Genomic DNA, 25,728 nt, shown 5'->3' with positions numbered 1-25,728 from the left:
GAGATGACAAAAATACAAAGTTAGGCTTTGTAAACACAGCAAAGAGAGGATTACCTGGAACCTCTTTTCAGCAGCAGATAAAGAAGGAAAAAGATTACAACATAAATTTGAATTGAAAACACTAGTAAAATACCTCCTGTAATAAGATATTTTAACAAGTTTAATGCAGACAACTGTATTGCATAATATTAAAAGTCTGTTGTTTTCAGTTTATAATCCCAGCACTTTGGGAGGCCGAGGCAGGAGGATCATGAGGTCAGGAGTTCGAGACCAGCCTGGCCAACGTGGTGAAATCCCATCTCTACTAAAAATACAAAAAACATTAGCCAGGCACGGTGGCAGGTGCCTGTAATCCCATCTACTCAGGAGGCTGAGGCAGGAGAATTGCTCGAACCCAGGAAACAGAGGTTGTAGCGAGCTAAGACTGCGCCACTGCACTGCAGCCTGGGCAATAGAGTGCAACTCTGCCTAAAAAAAAAAAAAAAACCAGAATAAAAGAAAAAAAGAGAAAAGAAAAGGCGTAAGACTGGGCACAGTGGCTCACACCTTTAATCCTAGCACTTTGAGAGGCCGAAGCAAGAGGATTGCTTGAGCCCGGGAGTTTGAGACCAGCGTGGGCAACACTGTGAGACCCCATTCTCTATAAAAAACACAATTAGCCAGGCCTAGTGGCATGCACCTATAGTCCCAGCTACATGGGAGGCTGATGCGGGAGAATCACTTGACCTGGAAGGTAAAGGCTGCAGTGAGCTGTGATCACGTCACTGCACTCAGCCTAGGAAACAGAGTGAGACTCTGTCTCAAAAAAACAAAAAACAAAAAACAAAAAACTCCATTAATAACAGGGAATCACAAGAAAGGTGAAAAAAGAAAAAAACAAATAACTGAGAATTCAATATATTTTATGTTGTGAACTTTAAAGCTTGCCATTCTTATTTTTCTGCAATGCAATCTGAATTTTAAACAAAACATTTAAGCTTATTTTTAAGAATGGGCACTGGCACTAAAATGTTAATTTAAAAAGCTGGTAGCACTGGAGATACTTCAAAGGAAATTGTCTAAAGAGCCTAAGTTTCACCTGTTCTGACCTAAGAGCGTTCCCCAGTCAGTGAATCCAAGCAGGCAGAATTAGTCACTCGGGACTATACTGAATTTAGAATTTTGCTAGTAAAAGAAGTAATCTTTAAAAAGTTTTTTTTCTCTCTCTTAATAGCATAACAATCAAAACAAAATTGGAAGGAATCACAAAAGTCATTTCATCCATTCTCCCACTGAGACCAGGAACCTTCTTTACATGTCTAGAACAACCATCGTATAGCATTGATGACAACTGGTCATCCAAACTCTGTATAAATACTGCTTGTGACAGGGAGGTTACTTCTACATGAAAAGTCATTCATATCCAAGATAACAATGATATCTCCATTTAGTTTTCTTGTTTTGAAACAAGATTCCCAGAATAATAATAATGACTTTTTTGAGACAGGGTCTTGCTCTGTCACCCAGGCTAGAGTGCAGTGGTGTGATCATGGCTTTGTTAAGCTTTGACCTCCCACGCTCAAGAGATCCTCCTGCCGCAGCATCCCACGTAGCTGGGATCACAGGTGCACACCACCATACCCAGCTAATTTTTTTAAGTTTTTTGTAGAGATGGTGTCTCATCAGGTTGGCCAGGCTGATCTTTAACTCCTGGCCTCAACCGATCCTCCAAACTTAACAACCCAAAGTGCTGGGATTACAGGTATAAACCACTGCACCTGGTCAACTAACTTTTCTTTATATGAAGTGGCCTCCCAACCTTCCTCCTGTGCTTTCTTCTAGCCCATTATAAATTATCCAAGTCTCCTTTAAAATGCAGAGATCAGTACTGAGCAAGCTATTCTACATGTGAGGCTAGATCCGGGTGCTTTATTTCTGTTAAAATAGTATAAGATTTTATGGCCCATTTTAGAGGTTGCTTCATACTCTGAACTCATATCTTTGTACACACCACTCTGCTTAAAACAGATGACAGATTCCTGCTGTAGATCTAATATTAACAGGTGCCTATTATTTGAGTTTCTGCACAATCTGGTCTCAAGTTTACAGTTTTCTTCCTTATGTCCCAGCATTTTCCTAGTGATATCTTACCCCCAACCCCCAGCCCCCAAAACAGGGTCTTGCTGTGTTGCCCAAGCTGGAGTGCAGTGGTGCAATCACAGCTCACTGCAGCCTCAAACTCCCAGGCTCAAGAGACCCTCTCACCTCAGCCTCTTGAGTAGCTGGGACCACAGGGCTGCCACCACACCCAGCTAATGCATTTTTACTTTTATTTTTTGTGGAAACAGGGTCTCATTATGTTGTCCAGGCTGGTCTTGAACTCCCAGGCTCTAGCAATCCTCCCACTTCGGCCTTGCAAACTGCTGAGATTACAGGCCTGAGCCATCATGCCCAGCCATAATACTTTTTTTAACTTATAAAACAGACTAGCCATTTCCACACTGTCTTGTTTCAGAAACTCTTTCAAGACATTTCCATATCACCAAAGGTAGATATAAAAGTACTCCCAAAGAGTCTTTTCCTACATGTCATTTTATTAAACATACAAATACCATAGTTACCCTCTTTTCATCTTTTAAAATGAATGAATAGATTAAACATGCATTAAATCGTGTTAACAGGTTTAAAACTGAATAGTCTTTCACTTAAATATACGTGTGGTTAGGTCTGTTTTTACGAGCCTCTGAAACTTAAGGAAAACCAAAACTATTTATTTGCATTGTAGTAGTTTGTACAGTCATATGTAAAACAATTTATCATAATGAAGACCCTTATAATAACAACCATATATACTATCTAAAAATGCAACTCTTTCATAGAATTTGTCCTACTTCATTTCATAATGCTTTGTTGACAAATGTAGTGAAATGTTTTATAGGGAAAATAAATACCTTAAAATACTATAAAGAATAAAATAAAGGGTAAATTTTTGAATAAAATATTTTCTTTTATAAAACACTTACCTTACTACTCCCTGCCTTCAAAAGGAGCAAGGGGGAAAAAGGTAGGAAAACATATAAAATTTGATGATGAATAGAATAGAGCATTTTAGCAAACAGAAGAAAGGCAACATGTCAACAGAATTTTAAGGAAATACAAAAATGTCTAACTTATGTCACATTGATTTAAACATTGATTTAAATATTTTTATTCACAAATATTGGAAATTTGACAAAAATAACTACTTCAAATACATAATATTTGTTATAAAAACATTTATTAGCCAGGCAAGGTGGCTCATGCCTGTAATGCCAGCACTTTGGAAGACTGAGGTGGGTGAATCACTTGAGGTCAGGAGTTCAAGACCAGCCTAGCCAACATGGTGAAACACCGTCTCTACTAAAAATAACAAAAATTAGCTGGGTGTGTGGTGCGTGCCAGTAATCCCACTTACTCAGGAGGCTGAGGCAGGAGAATCGTTTGAACCCAGGAGGTGGAGGTTGTAGTGAGCCAAGATCGTGCCACTGTACTCCAGCCTGGGCGACACAGCAAGACTATGTCTCAAAAGAACAAAACAAAACAAAAAACAAAAACAAAACCAAAAACGTTTATTAAAAAATATTAAATTATCACTTAGGAAAAAAATCCACAAAAGTATCAACCAAAGGGCCAGGCGCGGTGGTTCAAGCCTGTAATCCCAGCACTTTGGGAGGCCGAGGCGGGCGGATCATGAGGTCAGGAGATCGAGACCATCCTGGCTAACACGGTAAAACCCCGTCTCTACTAAAAAATACAAAAAACTAGCCGGGCGAGGTGGCGGGCGTCTGTAGTCCCAGCTACTCGGGAGGCTGAGGCAGGAGAATGGCGTGAACCTGGGAGGCGGAGCTTGCAGTGAGCTGAGATCCGGCCACTGCACTCCAGCCTCGGCGACAGAGCGAGACTCCGTCTCAAAAAAAAAAAAAAAAAAAAAGTATCAACCAAATAGAATGGTTATTGTCATCAGAAGCCATTTTTCCTTTTAAGTGGATATTTGATAAGTATTTAATTGCTTTTAATTTTTTTTCATTTATTTATTTTCCCAGAGACAGGATCCCACTCTGCCGCCATAGGTGGAGTGTAAGGGTACGATCATAGCTCATTGCAGCCTCCACCTCCTGAGCTGAAGCAATCCTCCTGCTCAGCCTCCTGAGTAGGAACCTCCTGGTACAGGCATGCACTACCATTCTTGACTAATTTTTCTATTTTTTGTAGAAATGGGGTCTTGCTGTGTTACCCAGGCTGGTGCTAAATGCCTGGTCTCAAGCAGTCCTCCCATTTCAGCCTCCTAAAGCACTGAGATTGCAGGCATGAGGCACAGCACTTGGCTTGTTTTGCATATAAAGTGTTTTATTTCATATTTATGACAGTAATATATGTTACTTAAAAAAGCAATTATTTAAATAAACCATGAACCATATTATCTCCTCACAAATATTCTAAGTTGGTAAAAAGAGATATGAATCTCTTCATTTTTAATCTCCTTTGATTTTTTTTCATTTTGTGAAAATGAAGTCACATCAATGACTTCTGCCTTGTCATTTTTTCTTTCTTTCTTTTTTTTTTTAAGGCAAAGAGCAGTGCTTGGACCCTGCCACGGGGGCCAACAGATCCCCTGTCTCCCTCCCCACACCTTATCATTTTCAAAATATTTAGCAGGGTTGAAATTGTAAAGTAAATTGAGAACAAAAAGGAAAGCAATTTGAAAAATTAGGAAACAGCTGCAGAATAAACAAACTAACATCAAAGATTACAGTTATGACAGTGTTAATCATTCTTTATGAGTAGTAAAATATTTGCATCTATTAGAACATGCCTCACTTCAGCAATGGGTGGAAATTTACATTTAAGTGTTTTACTGTGAATGAAGCAGTCTACAGATTAAAATTAGGTCACATTTTCCGACATACCAAATTTATCTGATAAATAATTTTTTAAAAAATCAATATAACAAATGAAAGAAATTTATGGGAATGTCTAGAGCTCCTTCTCCCCACAGAACACTTTTCAATTTTCATTACTTAGGAGACATAATTTTCCTTAAGTCATATTAAACACTCTACTTCAAATATTCTAATTAGAATATTTAAATAGTATTCCATTTTCATATTTATCTGTATTTCTCTAATAAATACATATGTAATGCTTATTGCTTTGTGAATATTTAATTTCAGAAATAATGTTTAAGTATTTACCAGGTATCTCCTCAGTTAACTTTTATTTCATTCCAAGGGATAAGGTGTCATTGGTGAAGACCCCACTATCTAAATTCTTGATTTATACTATTTCATTTAAAACTTGAAATACACCATAAGTTAGGGATTATAATGTTCATTTTGCCACTTAGGAAATTGAAGTTCAGAAAGAATGAATAATTTTTCAAACTCACACAACCAGTAATGATAAAAATGAGTATTTTACCCATTTGTCTGACTCCAGAATTCATGTCCTTTGCACTATACCATGCTGCATTCTAGCAAGTTACTTGAAACATGGAATATGGAATTCTGTACAAGTACTTAGATTATGGTATACTGTGCTTTCTTAAAAATGCTCCTAATTTAATACTTTGCCTCTTTATACATAATGAAAAACTGGATGATCACTCTCCATCCCCCTTCCTTAGGTGACCTCCCGTTGCTATGACCTGAGGTACATGAAGTCTACCATCAGCAAACGACACCTGGAAGAGGAGCTGAGGAGGCATTGTGTCCTCAACATTCCATCTAGAGCTTCCCTGGTAACGCAGGGTCAGTCCATTCACAAAATCTCTCAGTTCTCCCCTTCCCCATTACCAATGTGTTTTTCACCTTAACTTCACCCCTTTCCCCAAATATAAAACCCATAGGTGCAAACTCAAATCGCTCTGACAAAGCTTTCCTGTAATGTCATTTCTATCTCTCTGAGTTCCAAAACTCTTCAGCACTATCCGAAATGGCCACAAATTCGCTTGAATTTTCTACAAATCCTGTTCAACTGTGAATGAATTCCCTTTTATTTTTAATTTCTCCCTCAACTTGTTCTACTAACTTCTCATAATAATTTTTTCCTCACCACAGCCTTGTTCTCACCTTCCAAGGCTGTTCCCACTTCCCACTCCCTCTGTTCCTTCTTACTGTTTCTCGTTACCTTTTCCTTTTTTGTTCTTTAAACCTCTTTTCTTCGGAAGTCCATGCCATTCACTGCTCCATATCCCTTTTTATTCTTTACCACCTTTGATTTTGAAAAGATCAGGTTCACAATTTATTTCTTAATCTGTCATCTAGCTCGGAGACTTTATTAAAAAGTGATCTCTAAATTACTTTGGGCAGTATGGCCATTTTCACAATATTGATTCTTCCTATCCATGAGCATGGAATGTTTTTCCATTTGTTTGCGTCCTCTCTTATTTCCTTGAGCAGTGGTTTGTAGCTCTCTTTGAAGAGGTCCTTCACATCCCTTGTAAGTTGTATTCCTAGGTATTTTATTTTCTGTGTAGCAAACGTGAATGGGAGTTCACTCATGATTTGGCTGTTTGTCTATTATTAGTGTATAGGAATGTTTGTGATTTTTGCACACTGATTTTTGTATCCTGAGGCTTTCCTGAAGTTGCTTATCAGCTTAGAGATTTTGGGCTAAGACAAAGGAGGTTTCTAAATATACCATCATGTCCTCTGCAAACAGACAATTTGACTTCCTCTTTTCCTATTTGAATACCATTTCTTTCTTTCTCTTGCCTAATTGCCCTGGCCAGAACTTGCAACACTATGTTCAATCGGAGTAGTGAGAGAAGGCATCCTTGTCTTGTGCTCATTTTCAAAGGGAATGCTTCCAGTTTTTGTCCATTCAGTATGATATTTGCTGTGGGTTTGTCATAAATAGCTCTTATTATTTTGAGATATGTTCCATCAATACTTAGTTTATTGAGAGTTTTTTGCATGAAGAGGTGTTGAATTTTATCGAAGGCCTTTTCTTCATCTATTGAGATAATCATGTGGTTTTTGTCATTGGTTCTGTTTATGTGATGGATTACATTTATTGATTTTGGTATGTTGAATGAGCTTTGCATCCCAGGGATGAAGCCGACTTGATTGTGGTAGATAAGCTTTTTGATGTGCTGCTGGATTTGGTTTGCCAGTATTTTATTGAGGACTTTCGAATCAATGTTTATCAGGGATATTGGCCTGAAATTTTGTTTTTGTTGTGTCTCTGCCAGGTTTTGGTATCAAGATGATGTGGGCCTCATAAAATGAGTAAGGAAGGAGTCTTTCTTTTTCTATTGTTCGGAATAGTTTCAAAAGGAATGGTACCAGCTCCCCTTTGTACCTCTGGCAGAATTCAGATGTGAATCTGTCTGGGCTTTTTTTGGTTGGTAGGCTATTAATTACTGCCTTAATTCCAGACTTTGTTATTGGTCTATTCAGGGATTCCACTTCTTCTGGTTTAGTTTTGGGAGGGTGTATGTGTCCAGGAATTTATCCACTTCTAGATTTTCTGGTTTATTTGCGTACAGGTATTTATAGTATTCTCTGATGGTAGTTTGTATTTCTGTGGGATCAGTGGTGATATCCTCTTAATCATTTTTTATTGTGTCTTTTTGATTCTTCTCTCTTTTCTCATTTATTAGTCTGGCTAGCGGTCTATCTATTTTGTTAATCTTTTCAAAAAACCAGCTCCTGGATTCACTGATTGTTTTGAAGGGTTTTTTTGTCTCTCTCTCTCTCCTTCAATTGAGCTCTGGTCTTAGTTATTTCTTGTCTTCTGCTAGCTTTTGAATTTGTTTGCTCTTGCTTCTCTAGTTCTTTTAACTGTGATGTTAGGGTGTTGATTTTAGATCTTTCCCATTTTCTCCTGTGGGCATTTAGGGCTATAAATTTCCCTCTAAAGACTGCTTTTTGCTGTGTCCCAAAGATTCTGGTATGCTATGTCTTTGTTCTCATTGGTTTCAAAGAACTTATTTATTTCTGCCTTGATTTCGTTATTTACCCAGTAGTCATTCCGGAGCAGGTTGTTCAGTTTCCATGTAGTTGTGTGGTTTAGAGTGACTTTCTTAATCTTAAGTTCCAATTTGATTGCACTGTGGTTTGAGAGACTGTTTGTTATGATTTCCATTCTTTTGCATTTGCTGAGGAGTGTTTTACTTCCAATTATGTGGTCAATTTTAGAATAAGTGTGATGTGGTGCTGAGAAGAATGCATATTCTGTTGATTTGGGGTGGAGAGTTCTGTAGATGTCTATTAGGTCCGCTTGTCCAGAGCTGAGTTCAACTCCTGATAATCCTTGTTAATTTTCTGTCTCATTGATCTAATATTGACAGTGGGGTGTTAAAGTCTCCCATTATTATTTTGTGGGAGTCTAAGTCTCTTTGTAGGTCTCTAAGAACTTGGTTTATGAATCTGGGTGCTCCTGTATTGGGTGCATATATATTTAGGAAAGTTAGGTCTTCTTGTTGCATTGATCCCTTTACCATTATGTAATGCCCTTCTTTGTCTTTTTTGATCTTTGTTGGTTTAAAGTAGATTCAGTGCTACCCCCATCAAGCTACCAATGACTTTCTTCACAGAATTAGAATAAACTACTGTAAACTTCACATGGAACCAAAAAAAGAGCCCATATAGCCAAGACAATCCTAAGTAAAAAGAACAAAGCTGGAGACATCACGCTACCTGACTTCAAACTATACTACAGTAACCAAAACAGCATGTTACTGGTACCAAAACAGATATATAGACCAATGGAACAGAACAGAGGCCTCAGAAATAACGCCACACATCTACAACCATCTGATCTTTGACAAACCTGGCAAAAACAAGCAATGGGAAAGGATTTCCTCTTTAATAAATGGTGTTGGGAAAACTGGTTAGCCACATGTAGAAAAGTGAAACTGGACCCCTTCCTTACACCTTACACAAAAATTAACTCAAGGTGAATTAAAGACTTAAACGTAAGACCTAAAACCATAAAAACCCTAGAAGAAAACCTAGGCAATACCATTCAGGACATAGACATGGGCAAAGACTTTATGACTAAAACACTGAAAGCAATGACAACAAAAGCCAAAATAGACAAATGGGTCTAATTAAACTAAAGAGCTTCTGCACAGCAAAATAAACTATCATCAGAGTGAATAGGCAACCTACAGATTGGGAGAAAATTTTTGCAATCTATCCATCTGACAAAGGGCTAATATGCAGAATCTACAAAGAACTTAAACAAATTTACAAGAAAGAAACAAACAACCCCATCAAAAAGTGGGCAAAGGATATTAACAGACACTTCTCAAAAGAAGACATTTATGCGGCCAACAAACATGAAAAAAAGCTCATCATCACTGGTCATTAGAGAAATGCAAAGAAAAACCACAATGAGATACCATCTCACACTAGTTAGAACGGTGATCATTAAAAAGTCATGAAACAACAGATGCTGGAGAGGATGTGGAAAAACAGCAATACTTTTACACTGTTGGTGGGAGTATAAATTAGTTCAACCATTGTGGAAAACAGTGTGGTGATTTCTCAAGGATCCAGAGCTAGAAATACTATGTGACCCAGGAATCCCATTACTGGGTATATACCCAAAGGATTACAAATCATTCTACTATAAAGACACATGCACACATATGTTTATTACAGCACTGTTCACAATAGCAAAGACTTGGAACCAACGCAAATGCCCATCAATAATAGACTGGATAAAGAAAATGTGGCACATAAACACCATGGAATACCATGCAGCCATAAAAACGGATGAGTTCATGTCCTTTGCAGGGACATGGATGAAGCTGGAAACCACTATTCTCAGCAAACTAACACAGGAACAGAAAACCAAACACCACATGTTCTCACTCATAAGTGGGAGGTGAACAATGAGAACACATGGACACAGGGAGGGGAACATCACACACAGGGGCCTGTCAGGGAGTGGGGAGCTAGGGGAGGGATAGCATTAGAAGAAATACCTAATATAGATGATGGGCTGATGGGTGCAGCAAACCACCATGACACATGTATACCTATGTAACAAACCTGCACATTCAGCACATGTATCCCAGAACTTAAAGTATAATAATAATAAAAAAAAGTGATCTCTCCTCATAAGATGGCCTTGCATATGTCCTTATTTTTTTATTTGCTGATTCTAGACTAAGACCAATAACTCCCATTAAAGACAACCTGACTTTTTAGATAATTTTTGAAATGAGGATTGTCTATGCTTGAATAAAGGCACACGGATAGGCAGGCCTTTTCAAAACTGAATCACAATACCGCTCACATACTTCTTAAAAAGTACTTGGTATTGCATTCAGTTTTTATTATCTTCTCCAACCTCATCACATACATTTATAAAAGTTAGCAAATAAGATGAATCATATCAACATATATAATACAAATTACGTATGTATAATTCCCTAAACCACTAGTGTTAATACATAGTGTTACCACCAATAGGGTTTTGTTTTTGTTTTTTTTTGCGGGGTTTTTTTTTTTGAGACAGGGCCTCATTCTGACACCCAGGTAGGAGCACAGTGGCGCCAATCATAACTCACTGCAATCTCAACTTCCTGGGCTCAAGCAGTGCTCCTGCCTCAGCCTTTGAAGTAGCTGGGACTATAAACACACACCATTACACCTGGATTATTTTTATATTTCCATAGAGACAAGGTCTCACTACATCACCCAGGCTGATACCAAAAGGTATTTAAAGACATACTTTAAATACCTTTCTAAGACATACTTTCTAAGAGGTGTTGTGAATTGTCTAAAGCAAGAATAACACTGTTACTTAGTTTGTGTAAATAAGCCACTTAAACAATAAATTCCCTTTATTTTTTTTTTTTTTTTTTTGAGACGGAGTCTCGTTCTGTCGCCCAGGCTGGACTACAGTGGCGCAATCTTGGTTCACTGCAAGCTCTGCCTCCTAGGTTCATGCCATTCTCCTGCCTCAGCCTCCTGAGTAGCTGGGACTACAGGCGCCCACCACCACGCCCAGCTAATTTGCTAATTTTTTTTTGTATTTTTAGTAGAGACGAGGTTTCACCGAGTTAGCCAGGATGGTCTCGATCTCCTGACCTTGTGATCCGCCTGCCTCGGCCTCCCACAGTGCTGGGATTACAGGCGTGAGCCACTGTGCCCGGCCGATAAATTCCATTTTTAATGGCAATATCTTTTTCTTCATCTAATATTAAACTAAATTATTACCTTTCATCAGTTGAAGGTTCTTTTTGTTGTAAATGAGGCTTGATTCCAAACATTGGGCGAATATTTGTTGATAAGGCTCTGATGGTGTAACTGATTTCATTCTCCCTTGTAACATCACTGTCATAGCCTACAGTCAAAATACATGAGTTATTCTTTAAGCAATAACCAAGATCAATTATGATCTTATAAACTGGATACAAAGATGTTCAACAATATGAAATAAATTAAGTTGTTATAAGCAAATTATGAATATGCAACCAGAAAAAATGATGTAGAAGAATATTTAATTATATGTAATGATGTTTTCAAAGTATTATTAAGTAATAATAGCAGGTTAAAAAATAAGTTCAATACGTCCACACTTTTCTTAAAAAAATATTAGCTACATACATCTTAGGATATACTCCAAATGTTAAAAGAGGTGTTACCTCTGTGTGGTCAAATTATGGAGGCTGTGTTTAATTTTTATGGCAAAATACATTTTCTATAATGAACTGATATTACTGGTATATTAGAAGAAAATCAAAATTATTTTAAAATATGAGGTTTAATAATATAAAATTTACCTTAACAGTACTTATTTAAAATTTAGATATTCTTCATTTGTAGATAAATAACATCTAAGTCATAAATTCATGGCAACCTGTTGTTCTTGAGTCACAAAATGGATTTTGATGTTAAACAGACTAAAAACAGTAACACTACAATTATTCAAATATTATTATTACTTGTTATAACTTCTACAGCTTAAATAAGTTGTGCTAAATTTTCCCGATATTTTTGGTCAAGTATTATAAAATAACATACCCCCATCTTCTTCAGAATCAATGTCGGATTCTTCACTATCACAAGGCCTTTTTTCTCGATAGCCTTCCATCTCATTTGTCCACACCATTAAAGACATATCTGTACCTCCTAGGGTAACCAACATGCTGTCATCATAAGTCCAGCGAACATTTGTGACATGTGTACTATGGGCCACATACCTCTTAAACTTTCCAAATTTCCCCTAAAGAGGAAGAAAATTCAAAAAATCTTTCTGAGAAATTTCATTAAATATTTCCATTATGATTTTGAATTTATTTTATTAATAAATAATTAAAAATTAATCATTTCAAGTGCAATGTGTTAAAAAAAATTGGAAAAAATACTGAAACTCAGCAGAATAAAAGATACCAAATTCCCAAACCTGTTAAGGACAAGATATAAAACCAGTAGTTTCACAAAATGCTAGTACCCCAGGCAAAATTCTTTAAAAAACCAACTTGGTATTCTGCATTAAAAGCATAAAAATGTTCTTGTATTTGACTCACCCATCTCCCTTTTAGGGATCTATGCTAAGAAAAATGCTATGTGTGTAAAAAAATACTTACCATGGTATTTACTTACAGTAGTGAAAACAATTAAATACCTTAGATGTTCAAAGTAATAGTTAATTACAATGTATATGGAATAGTGTATATATATTAAAGATAATGGTTAAGCAGATGTATTACTGTTGGAAATAGATGCAATAATTGAGAAAGGATACACATGCCTACGTACAGCATGAGTATGTTAACAAAAAGTAACTATCAATTGGTTTGGTACACGTCTATGTATATACTCACGTAAATATCTTTCATCTTAATTCATCAGTGCTTTTGTTTGTAAGCAATATACATAGAAATGTATTTTCCTTTTAAATAACAATAAAAGTTTAAGTTATAAATACTGGCAACTTTAAAATCTAGCATTACCAAGTTATATACATTTCAAATCAAAGCATCATAAAGCAGGTTTTCCATTAAAATCTTTTCAAAGGTGTTAAAATGAGAGATGTCTTATACAAAACACAGTGATAGCAAAATTTGTGAATTCCCTAGGAATGACGACTCTCTCTTTTTTTTTTTTTTTTTTTGATACTGGAATGCAATGGCGTGATCTCGGCCCACCGTAACCTCCGCCTCCTGGTTCAAGTGATTCTCCTGCCTCAGCCTCCCAAGTAGCTGGGATTACAGGTATCCGCCACCGTGCCTAGCTAATTTTTTCTGTTTTTAATAGAGACGGGGTTTCACCATGTTGACTAGGCTGGTCTCGAACTCCTGACCTCAGGTGATCCACCTGCCTCAGCCTCCCAAAGTGCTGGGATTATAGGCGTGAGCCACTGTGCCTGGCAGGACTAATGACTCTTAATAAAAGTTGTGAGGGATCTGTCATCAAAGCATGGCAAGAAGGTAGTTTCTCTAAGACTGTGTGGTTCTTGCTACACTAAGGTGAAAAAATAATCTGTAGACCAATATCCCAGAACCTATTCCTTAGGGATCTACACCATCTGGAATGCTGGAAGTGACGTTTCTGGCAAATATTTTGGAGGAACACATTGTTAACAACTAAGACCCTATCATTTATACGTATCTAAAACAGGAATCTGTGGAATATTTTCTTGGGTGTCTGAGTTTTCAATGAGAATTTTTAAACCCGTGTTTTCATTTCAATGCTGATCTAAAAATATTAATATGAACACCAGAAAAATGATGTAGAAGAATATTTAATTACGCGTAATGATGTTTTCAAAGTATTACTAAGTAATAACAACAGGTTAAAAAATAAGTTCAATATGACCACACTTAAGATCACCAGGAACTGAATACCACAATATGATTTCATGCCCTATTTCAAATTTATCTTTATGTTCATGGTGGTGCCAGGGTATAATATATAACTTAATTTGTGAATTAAGAAATAATTGCTGCCAGATACAGTGATTTGCGCCTGTAATCCCACCACTTTAGGATGCCGAGGCAGGAGGATCACTTAAGTTCAGGAGTTTGAGACCAGCATAGGCAACATCTGGAAACCCATCTCTACAAAAAAAAAAAAAAAATTTAATTAGCCAGGCATGGTGGCATGTGCCTGTGGTCACAGTTACTCAAGAGGCTGAGGTGGGAGGATAACTTGGGTCTGGGAGGTCAAGGCTGCAGTGAGCCATGATTGCGCCATTGCATTCCAGCCTGGGTGACAGAGAGAGAGAGACGTTGTCTAAAAAAAAAAGAGAAAGGAATGCATTGTATCTGGACTTGATATATAAATTTTATTTCTGTGTTAAGCAAAAGCCTAATATTTTACAGTAGTTTAAACAGAGGGAAGTGATAAAAGAATTAAGTACTTGCACAGCACACAGTAGCATAGGTACGTAGAATGTCAAATAACCTGTTGGCCGGGCCCAGTGGCTCATGCCTGTAATCCCAGCACTTTGGGAGGTCGAAGTGGGGGAATCACAAGGTCAGGAGCTCGAGACCAGCCTGACCAACATGGTGAAACCCCATCTCTACTAAAAATACAAAAAAAATTAGCCGGGCATGGTGGTGCAAGCCTGTAATCCCAGTTACTCAGGGGGCTGAGGCAGGAGAATAGCTTGAATCCGGGAGGCAGAGGTTGCAGTGAGCTGAGATCGCGCCACTGCACTCCAGTCTGGCAACAAAGTGAGACTCCATCTCAAAAACAACAACAACAACAAAAATCTTAATATACATAAGCAGCAAGTAAATACCAATTTTAAGCAGAAAATCATTAACAAATAATGCTGATGATTTAAAATGCACATAAATTCTGCTACGAAAGCAGAAAAAAAAGAATCTGTATTATTTGGTTTCAACAAAAAAGTCATTCATTACATTAAATCAATGGTGTTTAATTTTACAAGCGTTAAGTATTTTCTATTTAATTGGTTAAAACAACTTGAAGTTTGAAGTTGTAACTATAAGGAGTTTATATTTACTGTTAATAGTATATATTTAATCAAAAATAGAAAAATTATTGAAGTTAATATTGGGGATAAAAGGAATGTCTCTCTCTCTCTTTTGACATAGGATTTTGCTTTGTCACCCAGGCTGGTGTGCAACAACATGACCACAGCTCACTGTAGCCTCCAACTCCTGGGCTCAAGCAATTTTCCCACCTTAGCCTCCCGAGTAGCTAGGACTACCGGCGTTACCACAATGCCTGGCTAATCTTTTTCTCTGTTTTGTAGAGAGGATGTCTTGCTATGCTGCCCAGGCTGGCCTGAAATGCCTGGCCTCAAGTGATCCTCCCACCTCAGGCTCCCAAAGTATTATGCTGGGATTATAGGCATGAACCTCTGTACCCAGCCAAGATGTTTCTTGTAAAAGGGATATTCATATTAGTCAATACTGAAAAACACTATAGGATATGATATATAACTTAAGGCATGGGATCATAAATTATAATACTTAAAAGCTATAGATATGAAACATAATTCTGAACCTTTGATATTACAACATTACGTATTACATATGTGCAATTAATAACAATGAAGTGCTATGACAGGACATTACCTTAACCATTTCATAATTTATAATCATTAGGAAAGTTAAAGAAAAACACATACTTTAGTAGGATATCTAAATAACTTCACAAATCCCAAATCATCCCCAGTAGCTAGAACCATTTTGTCACTCGTGAGGCAAGAAGTAGTTACATCTGTAACTTCTCCAATTACTGGCCAAATTCCTTCACAGCATAAACCAAGTACACTTGTCCATGATGCCCAAGCAATTTTTTCTACCTAAGAAGGAAAAACAATGCTGTAAGTTTGGATTATCCAAACCTAAAATATTAACAACCAAGATGTAAACATTTTTCTTTGTAATTATGTGTGTCAAAAGTAAAATGAAAGTTTTAATAAAAAAATAGTTAAATTATTAGTTGTCTTGGTTTTATAGCTCCCCAGAGCCTAATAGTTGCTGCAGAAAATTTTAACATAGCATTATTCAGAATATAATCATATATCCACTGTGTGTTCTAGATGCTAAGCATACAGTGTTAATAACAAAACTGTTTCTGACTTCAGGATAATCAAGTAAGATTCTTACAGTTCACATTTAAATTTCTAATAATGCATTATAAGTATGTTTTCCAACTAACCCTTAGAAGAAATTTAGAACTTTTACTTATGGTCCCTCCCTTCATTAAGCCACTTTCATGTTAAATTTGTTAAGCCTCTCTTCCTAGGTCAAGTTTAAAAAAAAAAAAAAAAAAAAAAAAAAAAAAAGGCTAATATTGTCAGGCACAAAATGCAACACAATTTTTCTTGTTTTGTTTTCTTTTAAAAAAAAAAAAAAAAAAAAAAAAAACAGTAATCTGCCAACAAACATCTTAGGCATATGGATTCCTAAGGACATGACAGATGTGCAGTACTCCAATCTCAGATGACACGTCACGTCTTCTATCTGCTATTTCACACTTCTTGTCTTTTGAGGAAACTAACGGAGCATAGCTAGCCATACAAGTGATTTATTCCTTTTTTTTTTTAAATACAGGGTCTTACTTTGTCACCCATGCTGGAGTGTAGTGGCATGAACATGGCTCACTGCAGCCTCCATCTCCTAGGCTCAAGCAATCTTCCCACCTCAGCCTCCCAAGTAATTGGGACTATAGGCACATGCCACCACGCCCAACTAACTTTTTGTATTTTTTTGTAGAGATGGGGTTTCAACATGTTGCCCAGTCTGGTCTTGAACTCCTGAGCATAAGCAATCTGCCTGCCTTGACTTCCAAACTGCTGGGATTACAGGCATGAGCCACCATGCCCGCTGACTCCTTTTATTAATACAGTATTTCTTCCTTCACCCATGTATTCTGACTCAATAAACTCAAGAATATCCATTATTTTAATAATTTGAGAACAGATTTCATGTGTAACTAAACGATAGAAAGTAGGTATCAGTTTATTAGCCACTCTTATTCACATCAACAACACTACAAGCACCACTGCTGTCCTACCTCCACGCTGGGGATGGTTTGTTTTTTCCCTCTGGGAGCTTCAAAGAATAATTGTTCCTTAGCACCAGTGTTGACCTGTAAAAGCTTTCCTTAAAAAAAATTTTTAAAAATATTTACACATATAAAATACATATAAATATATATACCATCAGTATGATGTTTAAGTTTTATGGGAAAAAAATCAGCTTAAATATAAAACCTATTTTCTGCTGCAGTCAACATACAGTAAGAGCATTTTATTTTTGTAATTCCACATTATTAAGTAACTTTCCACATTATTAAGTAATTCCACATTATTAAGTAATTCATAAGTGGTTTGATTTTTGTATATGTATATACATAAAAATGATTTCTTTGGTTATGCATATGTAAAAAATTCCTAGAAACAAATGTTAAAATATTTTTTAAAGTGTAAGTATCATTTAACTATATTCAGAAAAACTTTATGATGCTCAATTTATACAGCTGAATACATGAAACAATAACATCCTTAAAAAGAGAGCATTTAAAATACTTAACGTTTATCAAACATATTAAACTCAGTAATATGCCATGCATTCTGCTAAAATACAAAGATACTCATTAAGTTCTTTATGTTATATGATTATGACTCTTTTTAAAGAATATATTTCATATCAGACAATGAGAAAAATGACTTTAAAATCTTAATTAACATTTCTTGGCCAGGCGCGGTGGCTCAAGCCTGTAATCCCAGCACTTTGGGAGGCCGAGATGGGTGGATCACGAGGTCAGGAGATCGAGACCATCCTGGCTAACACGGTGAAACCCCGTCTCTACTAAAAAATACAAAAAACTAGCCGGGCGAGATGGCAGGCGCCTGTAATCCCAGTTACTTGGGAGGCTGAGGCAGGAGAATGGCGTAAACCCGGGAGGTGGAGCTTGCAGTGAGCTGAGATCTGGCCACTGCACTCCAGCCTGGGCAACAGAGCGAGACTCCGTCTCAAAAAAAAAAAAACATTTCTTTTTAAAAATGTATTACATTTTTTTTTAGGAATGGGGTCTCACTCTGTTGCCCAGGCTGGTCTCAAACCCCTGGGCTCAAGCAGTCCTCCAGCCTTGGCCTCCCAAAGTACTGGGATTACAGGCATGAGCCACCATACCTGGCCAACATTTCTATAGTCTATTTATATCAAATTTATATAGCAGAGATCAATACATCATAACAATTTTTTTGCATAATATTTAAATTACTTTACAAATGAAACAACTAATCACTTACTGTACTATTATTTGAATGATATTAGGTGAAGTATTGAAAAGTGTAGGCTGGGTGCAGTGGCTCATGCCTATAATCCCAGAACTTTGGGATGCCAAGGTGGGAGGATTGCTTGAGTCCAGGAGTTCGGGACCAGCCTGGGCAATATAGTGAGACCCTGTCTCTACAAAAAATTTAAAAATTAGCCAGGCATGGTGGTGCATGCCTGTAGTCCCAGCTACTCAGGAGGCTGAGTTGGGAGGATCACTTAAGCCCAGGAGGTCAAGGGTGTAGTAAACTGTGATTGTACCACAGCACTCCAGCCTGGGTGACAGAATGAGACCTGTCTCAAAAAAAGAAAAGAAAAAAGAAAAAGTCTCAACTCTATAGTGTTCATCTTCAGATGTAAAATAGTAAAAAATAATTTTGAGAATAATGGTTGCTTTCCCCAATTCTTTTAAACTCATCTGTTGAATCACTTTTCTGTTTCTCTAATATAGCTATACTAAATCAAATGAAATTTTTATCAAATATTAAGTTAAAGTCTTACCTCTAATATCCCAATCAATATGGGTTATGTAACTGGTAGCTCCTTTGCATATTCCTACTCGTTTACTACTCATTACATTGTATATATCTATAAAGCTGTCATGGGATGCTACAGCAAGATATTTCCCAGAACCTATAATAGAAACATATTTGCTTGACATTTTCTATCTTTGGAAATACTTTTTTACACTCTGCAACTAGAGTTAATTTTCCTTTTCTTTATGGAGGAATCTTAGTTGTTTTATAATAAGAAGACAGATGTGTCAAATGACAAATGATAACATTTTTCAAGTATATTAAACTTAACAAAATACTTCTTTAGTGTAACAAATTAGTTCAGTGGGAAGCAAATGTCAAAAACTATGTATGATGTAGTTTTGATACTTTGTATTTAAAAAAACTCCCTCTAAATTTAGAAAAAAATGGAACTAAACCAACATAAGTAAATTTTGCCTTAACATTAGTAATTGCTGCATTACAGTAGGTTTGTAGTAGATAATGAATACATGGAAGTTAATGGAGTAAAATGAGTGCAATTTCAAAAGCATTAAGAATATAATGAAAACAGTTGTCCAGCCCCTTTTATGTCATAGATGAGGAAACAAAAGCTCAGAGAAGCATCCTGGCTCAAGTCACACAGAAAATTTAGTAACAGAATTGGCACTAAGACAGATATTTGCGCCAATCTAACAACAGGGCTTTTACCTCTTGCTACACTGCCTCCTCTAGTAAAAAAGTTAAGTTCTCAGATAATATAACAGTTAATAAAAATTATACATGATACATTTATACACTGCCAGACCCAAGTTAATATGCAAATACAATTTCAATGGATCTTACCAGGTGAAAATCGAATATCTGAAATCATATCTTTTCTGTGGTGAAAAGACACAAGATCCTCTAGAGTATCTGCATTTGCCATTAAGAAGCTTCCATCGTTGAGACCTACGGCTAAAGCTTTACCATCAGGAGAAAAACAGCAACACCTCCCACCTGAAAGAGAAAGAGTATATTAGGCAATTCCCCCACCTCTCTTTTTTTAAAGTATGGGCCAGGTGTGGTGGCTCATGCCTATAATCCAAGCACTCTGGGGAGCTGAGGCAGGAGGATTGCCTGAGGCCAGGAGGTTAAGACCAGCCTGGGCAACAGAGCAAGACCCCATCTCTACCAGCAGACAGAGTAGGGGAAGGGGCAAGGGGCAAAGGACAAGGGGCAAGGGGGAAGAGAGAAGAGGGAAGGGAAGACAGGTATGTAAGTAAATAAATAAATAGACAGGCATGGTGGCACACACCTGTAGTCCCATTTACTCAGGAAGCTGAGGCAGGAGGACTGTTTCAGCACAGGAGGTTGAGGGTGCAGTGAACTATGATTGCATCACTGCACTCCAGCCTGGGTTACAGAGTGAGACCTTGCCTCAAAAAAAAAAAAAAAAAAAGTATTTGCTAAAAGAATCTATTATTTCAAAAAGGTTGCCTCTTTATTATGGCCTCAAATCAATATTAAAAAGGAGTCAAGAGATACAGATGAAAGTTTTCTATAGAAGTCAATGGTATGGAATTCTAAGCAGGAATGAAACTCATTTCTGAATACAACAAAAGCAAGCACTGATATTTACCTTAAAAGAAATTAAGTTGATGAAAACTAATGAGATTTTAATTAACATAAAAAGCCAATGATATACGTGGAAGTTTTCTGCAGAGTAGGTTTTACCTTTGCAGCTCCTTTCCAAAAAAAACAAAAATCTAAGAAATAAGTCATCTTTATAAAAATGATTTTTTTTTTTTTTGAGATGGAATTTCCCTCTTGTTGCCTAGGCTGGAGTGCAATGGCGTGATCTCAGCTCACTGCAACTTCCGCCTCCTGGATTCAAGTGATTCTCCTGCCTCAGCCTCCCAAGTAGCTGGGATTACAGGCATGTGCCACCAGGCCTGGCTACTTTTGTATTTTTAGTAGAAATGGGGTTTCACCATGTTGGTCAGGCTGGTCCCAAACTCCTGACCTCAGGTGAACCACCTGCCTCCGACTCCCAAAGTGCTGGGATTACAAGCGTGAGCCACAGCGCCTGGCCTATGAAACTATTTTTAAAAATCTGATAATAGGCCATTATTAATGGTAGGAAGACATATTTATATAAGTTTCAGAACCATATATGAAACGATAATTTTATTATTAATGATAAAATTAATATCATTCATTAATGTCATTAATGATATTAACATTAATTAGTAAAAATAAGGTTTAGTGCTGCACTGATAAACACAAAAAAGACTTACCCTAACAGCAAGGGTTGCAGCAAACATATTCAAAAGCCCTAAGGATTTTGGTATCTTGTATGAAATCTGATGAGGAAAGGATGGGGTATATATCGAATGAAAAGTTATAGATTAAATTGAAAACAAGTAGTCATTTAATTATCAAGCATACATTGGAAATGAAGAAATCTAATATATGATTTCTCAGATTTGAGAGTCATGAGATGATGGTGACCTGGAGCAGGGTGGCAGCAGTGGAGGTGATAAGATTTGGATATATTTCAAAGACAGAGCTGGTAGAACTTTGACCAACTGGCTGTGGGGTGAAAGGCATCAAGGGCATGGTTTTGCTTGAGTGGTGATGCCATTTACTGAGATGGGATAAACTAGAGGAGGAACCAGTGCTTAGTTCTGTACAAATTAAGTTAAAGATGCCTATGAGAAGTTCAAGTGAAGACATGAAGGAGACAATTTAATATATGAATCCTTTTCAGGAGCTCAAGGGAGAAGAACAGATGAGATATAATATGGGACAGAGTCACACACAGATAGTAGTTACAACCATAAACTGGTTAAGAGTTTGTTATTAATTGATTGCCTCTCAGTTCCAAATCCAGCCTTCTTTTTCCTGCTATGTGATCCTGAAACTGGATGCTGTAGTATGTTTTCTCTTGCTAGTTGACTTGAATTTTCCAGTAGATACACTGGAGGGACACTGCAAGGGCAAATCACAAGGAAAAGACTTCTTCCTTCTTACCATGTGCTGGAACTAGAGGGTCAATGGAGGATCCATCCTTCCCTTCCATGAGGTTAATTCCTCATTAGTCCTGTGGGTTGCAGCTGCTTGGAGCTGCTACTTCTGAGTTGCATATGAAAAGTCTATTCAAACATTCTTACCTCCCTAAGCTTTTAGATTCATTCCTCTCCATCGGGTGTCAGCCCATGGGTGACACCCCTTAGAATCCTCTTTTATGCCTTTTAGTAGTTAACCACCTTTAATTAGTTAACATGTCGTATTAAATTTTCTGTTCAAATTATTGGGGGTAATTTCTGTCTCTTGACAGATAGAGAATTGGTACTGAAGTGGTCTCCGGAGAGAGACCATCAAAGATCGATTGGCTTAGTTATGCCTTTGGGCTTGAGCACAGTGCTGGGCCCTTACCAACGGGAAATGGAATGCTAACAACCCAAGGTATACATTGGTATCACAATTAATCAAGTTATCTCCTGTTGTTGATTATGACAAAGTGTCTACTGAGGTAAGTGTCTACTGAGCTAAGCACCTTGGGAGCCCATGAGGCTGCTGCCCTTAGCATTACCATAGTGATGATGATAAGGACTGTGGTGTGCAATAGATTTTACTGACGGTGTGGAACATTTACAGAAAGAAGTAAAACTCGGGTGCTTAAACTATCAGCATGAGTTGTGGTCTCAATAGAGAATGCTTCCATGGCAAGTCTAAAACAATCTCTGGCATCTTAAATCCACAGGACTGATATTACTAAACATTAAACACAAATTTAATTGTGTGAGTTGCAAATTTACAATGTCAATTGAATTGACAGCCTCGCCAAGTTCTTTATATGAAAGTCAATGCATTAATTGGGCACTCTGAAACTTGGAATGGGGATATCTGGTTAGACTTAAATAAAGCTGAGAAACTCAAATTTCTGTGTTATTCTGAGTCTCACTTTCGAGTGCAAATAGCTTGCTTTCCCTGTGTCTGAGAAGTCTGACCTTCTGAGGCAGTTGCCCTGCAGGGAAATGCTCATCTTTCTGAAGAATTACCACAACCCCTCCTTTGCTGTCACTACTCATAACATGGGTCAAACTGCAGCATACTCTAGGACAGAGATCAGCAAACATTTTCTTAAAGAACACAATAGTAAATATTTTCAACTTTGTGTGCCATATGGTCTCTGTCACAAATACTAAGCTCTGCTATGATAGTGTGAAAGCAGCCCTAGATGATACATAAATGAATGAGCATGGCTGTGATCCAATAAAACTTTATTTACAAAATCAGGAGGTGGGCTGGCTTTGACCCATGGGCTGACACCTCATGGAGAGGAATGAATCTAAAAGCTCAGGGAGGTAAGAATGTTTGAATAGATTTTTCATATGCAACCTGCACATCCATCCCCCAACTACATCCCCCAAGAAAGTCTAGAAAATAGTCCCTTCACGAATGCATTGAAAAACATATTATAGTCCCTTCACTAATGCATTGAAAAACACATTAAGGGCAGCATCTGCATCTCAAAAAGCTCTATGACTGTTCTCACACATAAGTCAGCAATGACCGTAGTACAAGTTTGTCCAACCTGAGGCCCATGGGTGGCATGCAGATCAGGATGGCTTTGAATATGACTCAACACAAATCCATAAGCTTTCTTAAAACATCATGAGATTTTTTTTGCGATTTTTAAAAACTCATCAGCTACCATTAGTGTTAGTGTATTTTATGTGTGGCCCAAGACAATTCTTCTTCCAATGTGACCCAGGGAAGCCAAAAGATTGGATACCCTTGCCACAGGAGATGTTGCCACTGACACAGTCTCCCTGATTTAACAGAGATAATCATGGAGAAGCAGAGGCCAAGTAGCAGCACTTAACCAACCCACCTCTGGATTGTAAAGGTAGATGCTTTTACAGAAAAGGACAGCAGGAATGTACTGATAATCACAATGTTTTAGCCTGTGGAGATTTCTGTTGATGGCTAATGAATCCAATAATACTCAAAGTGTATATGGTAAATAGCAATGCTCTATGGATCCTCTGGAAGCTACCAAAGGAGAATCATACTGCAGAACTGTAGGACTTAAGAGCAAATCTATGTCCTCTTTATAGATATTTATTTTCCTTTTGAGAATCAGCTTCTTGCTTGCTACCGGCCCTTATTAGAGAGGAAATCCCTAACTACAGGGTATCAGGTAACTATGTGTCCTGAGCTTCCTATCATGAACTGAAAGTTACATGACTAACCAAGCCAGAGATTGGGTGTGCACAGCAGCAATGTATCAAATGGAAAAGACCAAACTTGAAAGATCTGGAAGTTACAAGTAATTTACATGAACAGGTGCCTCAGATTTCTTAAAAAAATTCTTGCTGCAATGCCTCTTTCCTCTCTTGGTCTATATCTGTGGCCTCATGGGTGTTCCTTATTATCAGTTCACTGAGGAAGAAAAAATTGTGAGTCAGACTTAAGTTTCTATTGATATGTTGATACCTACTTGAAAGTATTACAGCCCCACTCAGGAGTGACCCCCCAAAAAACAGCATTGTAGGTAAAATCTCCCCATGGGCAGCACTTCAAGCAGTCTATTTGGTTTTCCACTTTGAAGTGAGAGATGATCGCATGTACAGATTTACACTGGTTCATTAGTAATGGCTAACTGAATGATAGGGACTTCGAAGAAACAGGAATAAAATATTGGAGGCTAGAAAATAGATGTGTGGATGAAATTCTCAGGGGACAGGCTATGAAGATTTTGTGTCCTAGAAAATACTCATCGAAGTATCCAATACAGAGGAGGCTCTCAATAATCAGATGAACAAAATGATACTCTCTGAGGATATCAGTCAGCCTCTTTTCCTAGCTACCTAGCACTTGCCCAGTGGGCTTTCAGAGTCTATGAGACTCAGGGCAAGGGCAGAGTCTATGATTGGGCTCAAAAATGTGGACTTCATGGCAAGGCTGATCTTGCTGTCACTACTGCTGAGTGTCTAATCTATTAACAGAAAAGACCAATGGAATCTCTGATATGACACCATTCCCCCAGGAAGACAAGCCAGCTAACTGATGGGATGCTAGTTACACTGGACCTCTTCCATTATGGAGGAGACAAAGGTTTACACTCAGTAGAATAGACATGAATTCTGGATTACTTTCCCTGCTCATAATGTTTCTACTAGCATCATCACCCATGGACACACAGGATGCCTTAACTATCATCATAGAATTCACACTTCTGACAAAGAAATTCACTTCATAGCAAAGAATGTGTAGCATTGGGCTTGTGCCCATGGAATTAACTGGTTTTATCACATACCCCCATTTCCCAAAGAAAGCTGCTGATAGAATGGCTAACTGAAGACTTATATATGGCACCATTTGGAAAACAATACCTCAAAAGACTAGGTATCTGTTTTACAGGATGCAGTATAAGCTCTGAATCATAAACCATTATACAGTGCTGTCTATCTCACAGCCAGAATTCAGGGGTCTGGAAATCAAAAGGTGAAACTGAGAGTGGCCCTTCTCACTATTATATCTAATAATCAATTTGTACAATTTTGTTTTGCATCCTGGTAACTCCGAACCCTATTGATTCAGAGCATTAGCTCCCAAGAGCAGGGGGAACGCTTCTACTAGGGGACTGAACAATAGTTCCATTGTATTGGAAGGTGAGACTGCCCCCTAGCCATGGTGGGCTCCTTATGTCACTAAACCAACAGGAAAAGAATGAAGTTATTACTCTTCTGGCTGGTGTGACTGATCCTGATTACAAAGTGGAATTGAGTTGCTGCTACATAATGACAGCAAAGAGGGCTCTGTCTGGAACCAAGAGGATTTGCTGTGACACCTCTTAGTCCCTCCATGACCAATGGTAAAGCTTAATGGAAAATGACAGCAACCAGGGGAAAAAGGGCATTTCTTCAGATGCTTCAGTAATGAAGGTTTGGGTTACTCCACCGGTTACATCATCACAACCACCTGGAGTTGTGGCTA

The 25,728-nt window shown here is 37.6% G+C and overlaps 1 protein-coding gene across 13 annotated transcripts in view; it reads right to left on the bottom strand.

Annotated features, from left to right (window-relative positions):
- EML5 (EMAP like 5) overlaps positions 1-25,728 on the bottom strand; it is a 189,301-nt gene that overhangs the window by 33,084 nt on the left and 130,489 nt on the right. For 10 of the 13 annotated variants that reach the window (XM_050798515.1, XM_050798514.1, XM_050798516.1 and 7 more), the window contains 6 exons: positions 19,585-19,737; positions 18,746-18,877; positions 16,980-17,068; positions 15,586-15,762; positions 12,003-12,204; positions 11,196-11,322 (listed from right to left, as the gene is read on the bottom strand). In XM_050798515.1, coding sequence (XP_050654472.1) covers positions 11,196-11,322; positions 12,003-12,204; positions 15,586-15,762; positions 16,980-17,068; positions 18,746-18,877; positions 19,585-19,737 — 880 coding nt within the window. Of the gene's footprint in view, positions 1-54; positions 64-3,002; positions 3,018-11,195; positions 11,323-12,002; positions 12,205-15,585; positions 15,763-16,979; positions 17,069-18,745; positions 18,878-19,584; positions 19,738-21,017; positions 21,084-25,728 lie in introns of those variants that run through there. The other 3 variants (XM_050798526.1, XR_007727537.1, XM_050798525.1) reach the window with 3 other exon arrangements.

This window comes from Macaca thibetana, chromosome 7 (genome assembly GCF_024542745.1).
Source record: "Macaca thibetana thibetana isolate TM-01 chromosome 7, ASM2454274v1, whole genome shotgun sequence".
NCBI classification, from domain to species: Eukaryota; Metazoa; Chordata; class Mammalia; order Primates; family Cercopithecidae; genus Macaca; species Macaca thibetana.
The sequence above is the reverse complement of the archived record's forward strand: the minus strand, read 5'-3'. Positions and strand labels throughout refer to the sequence as shown.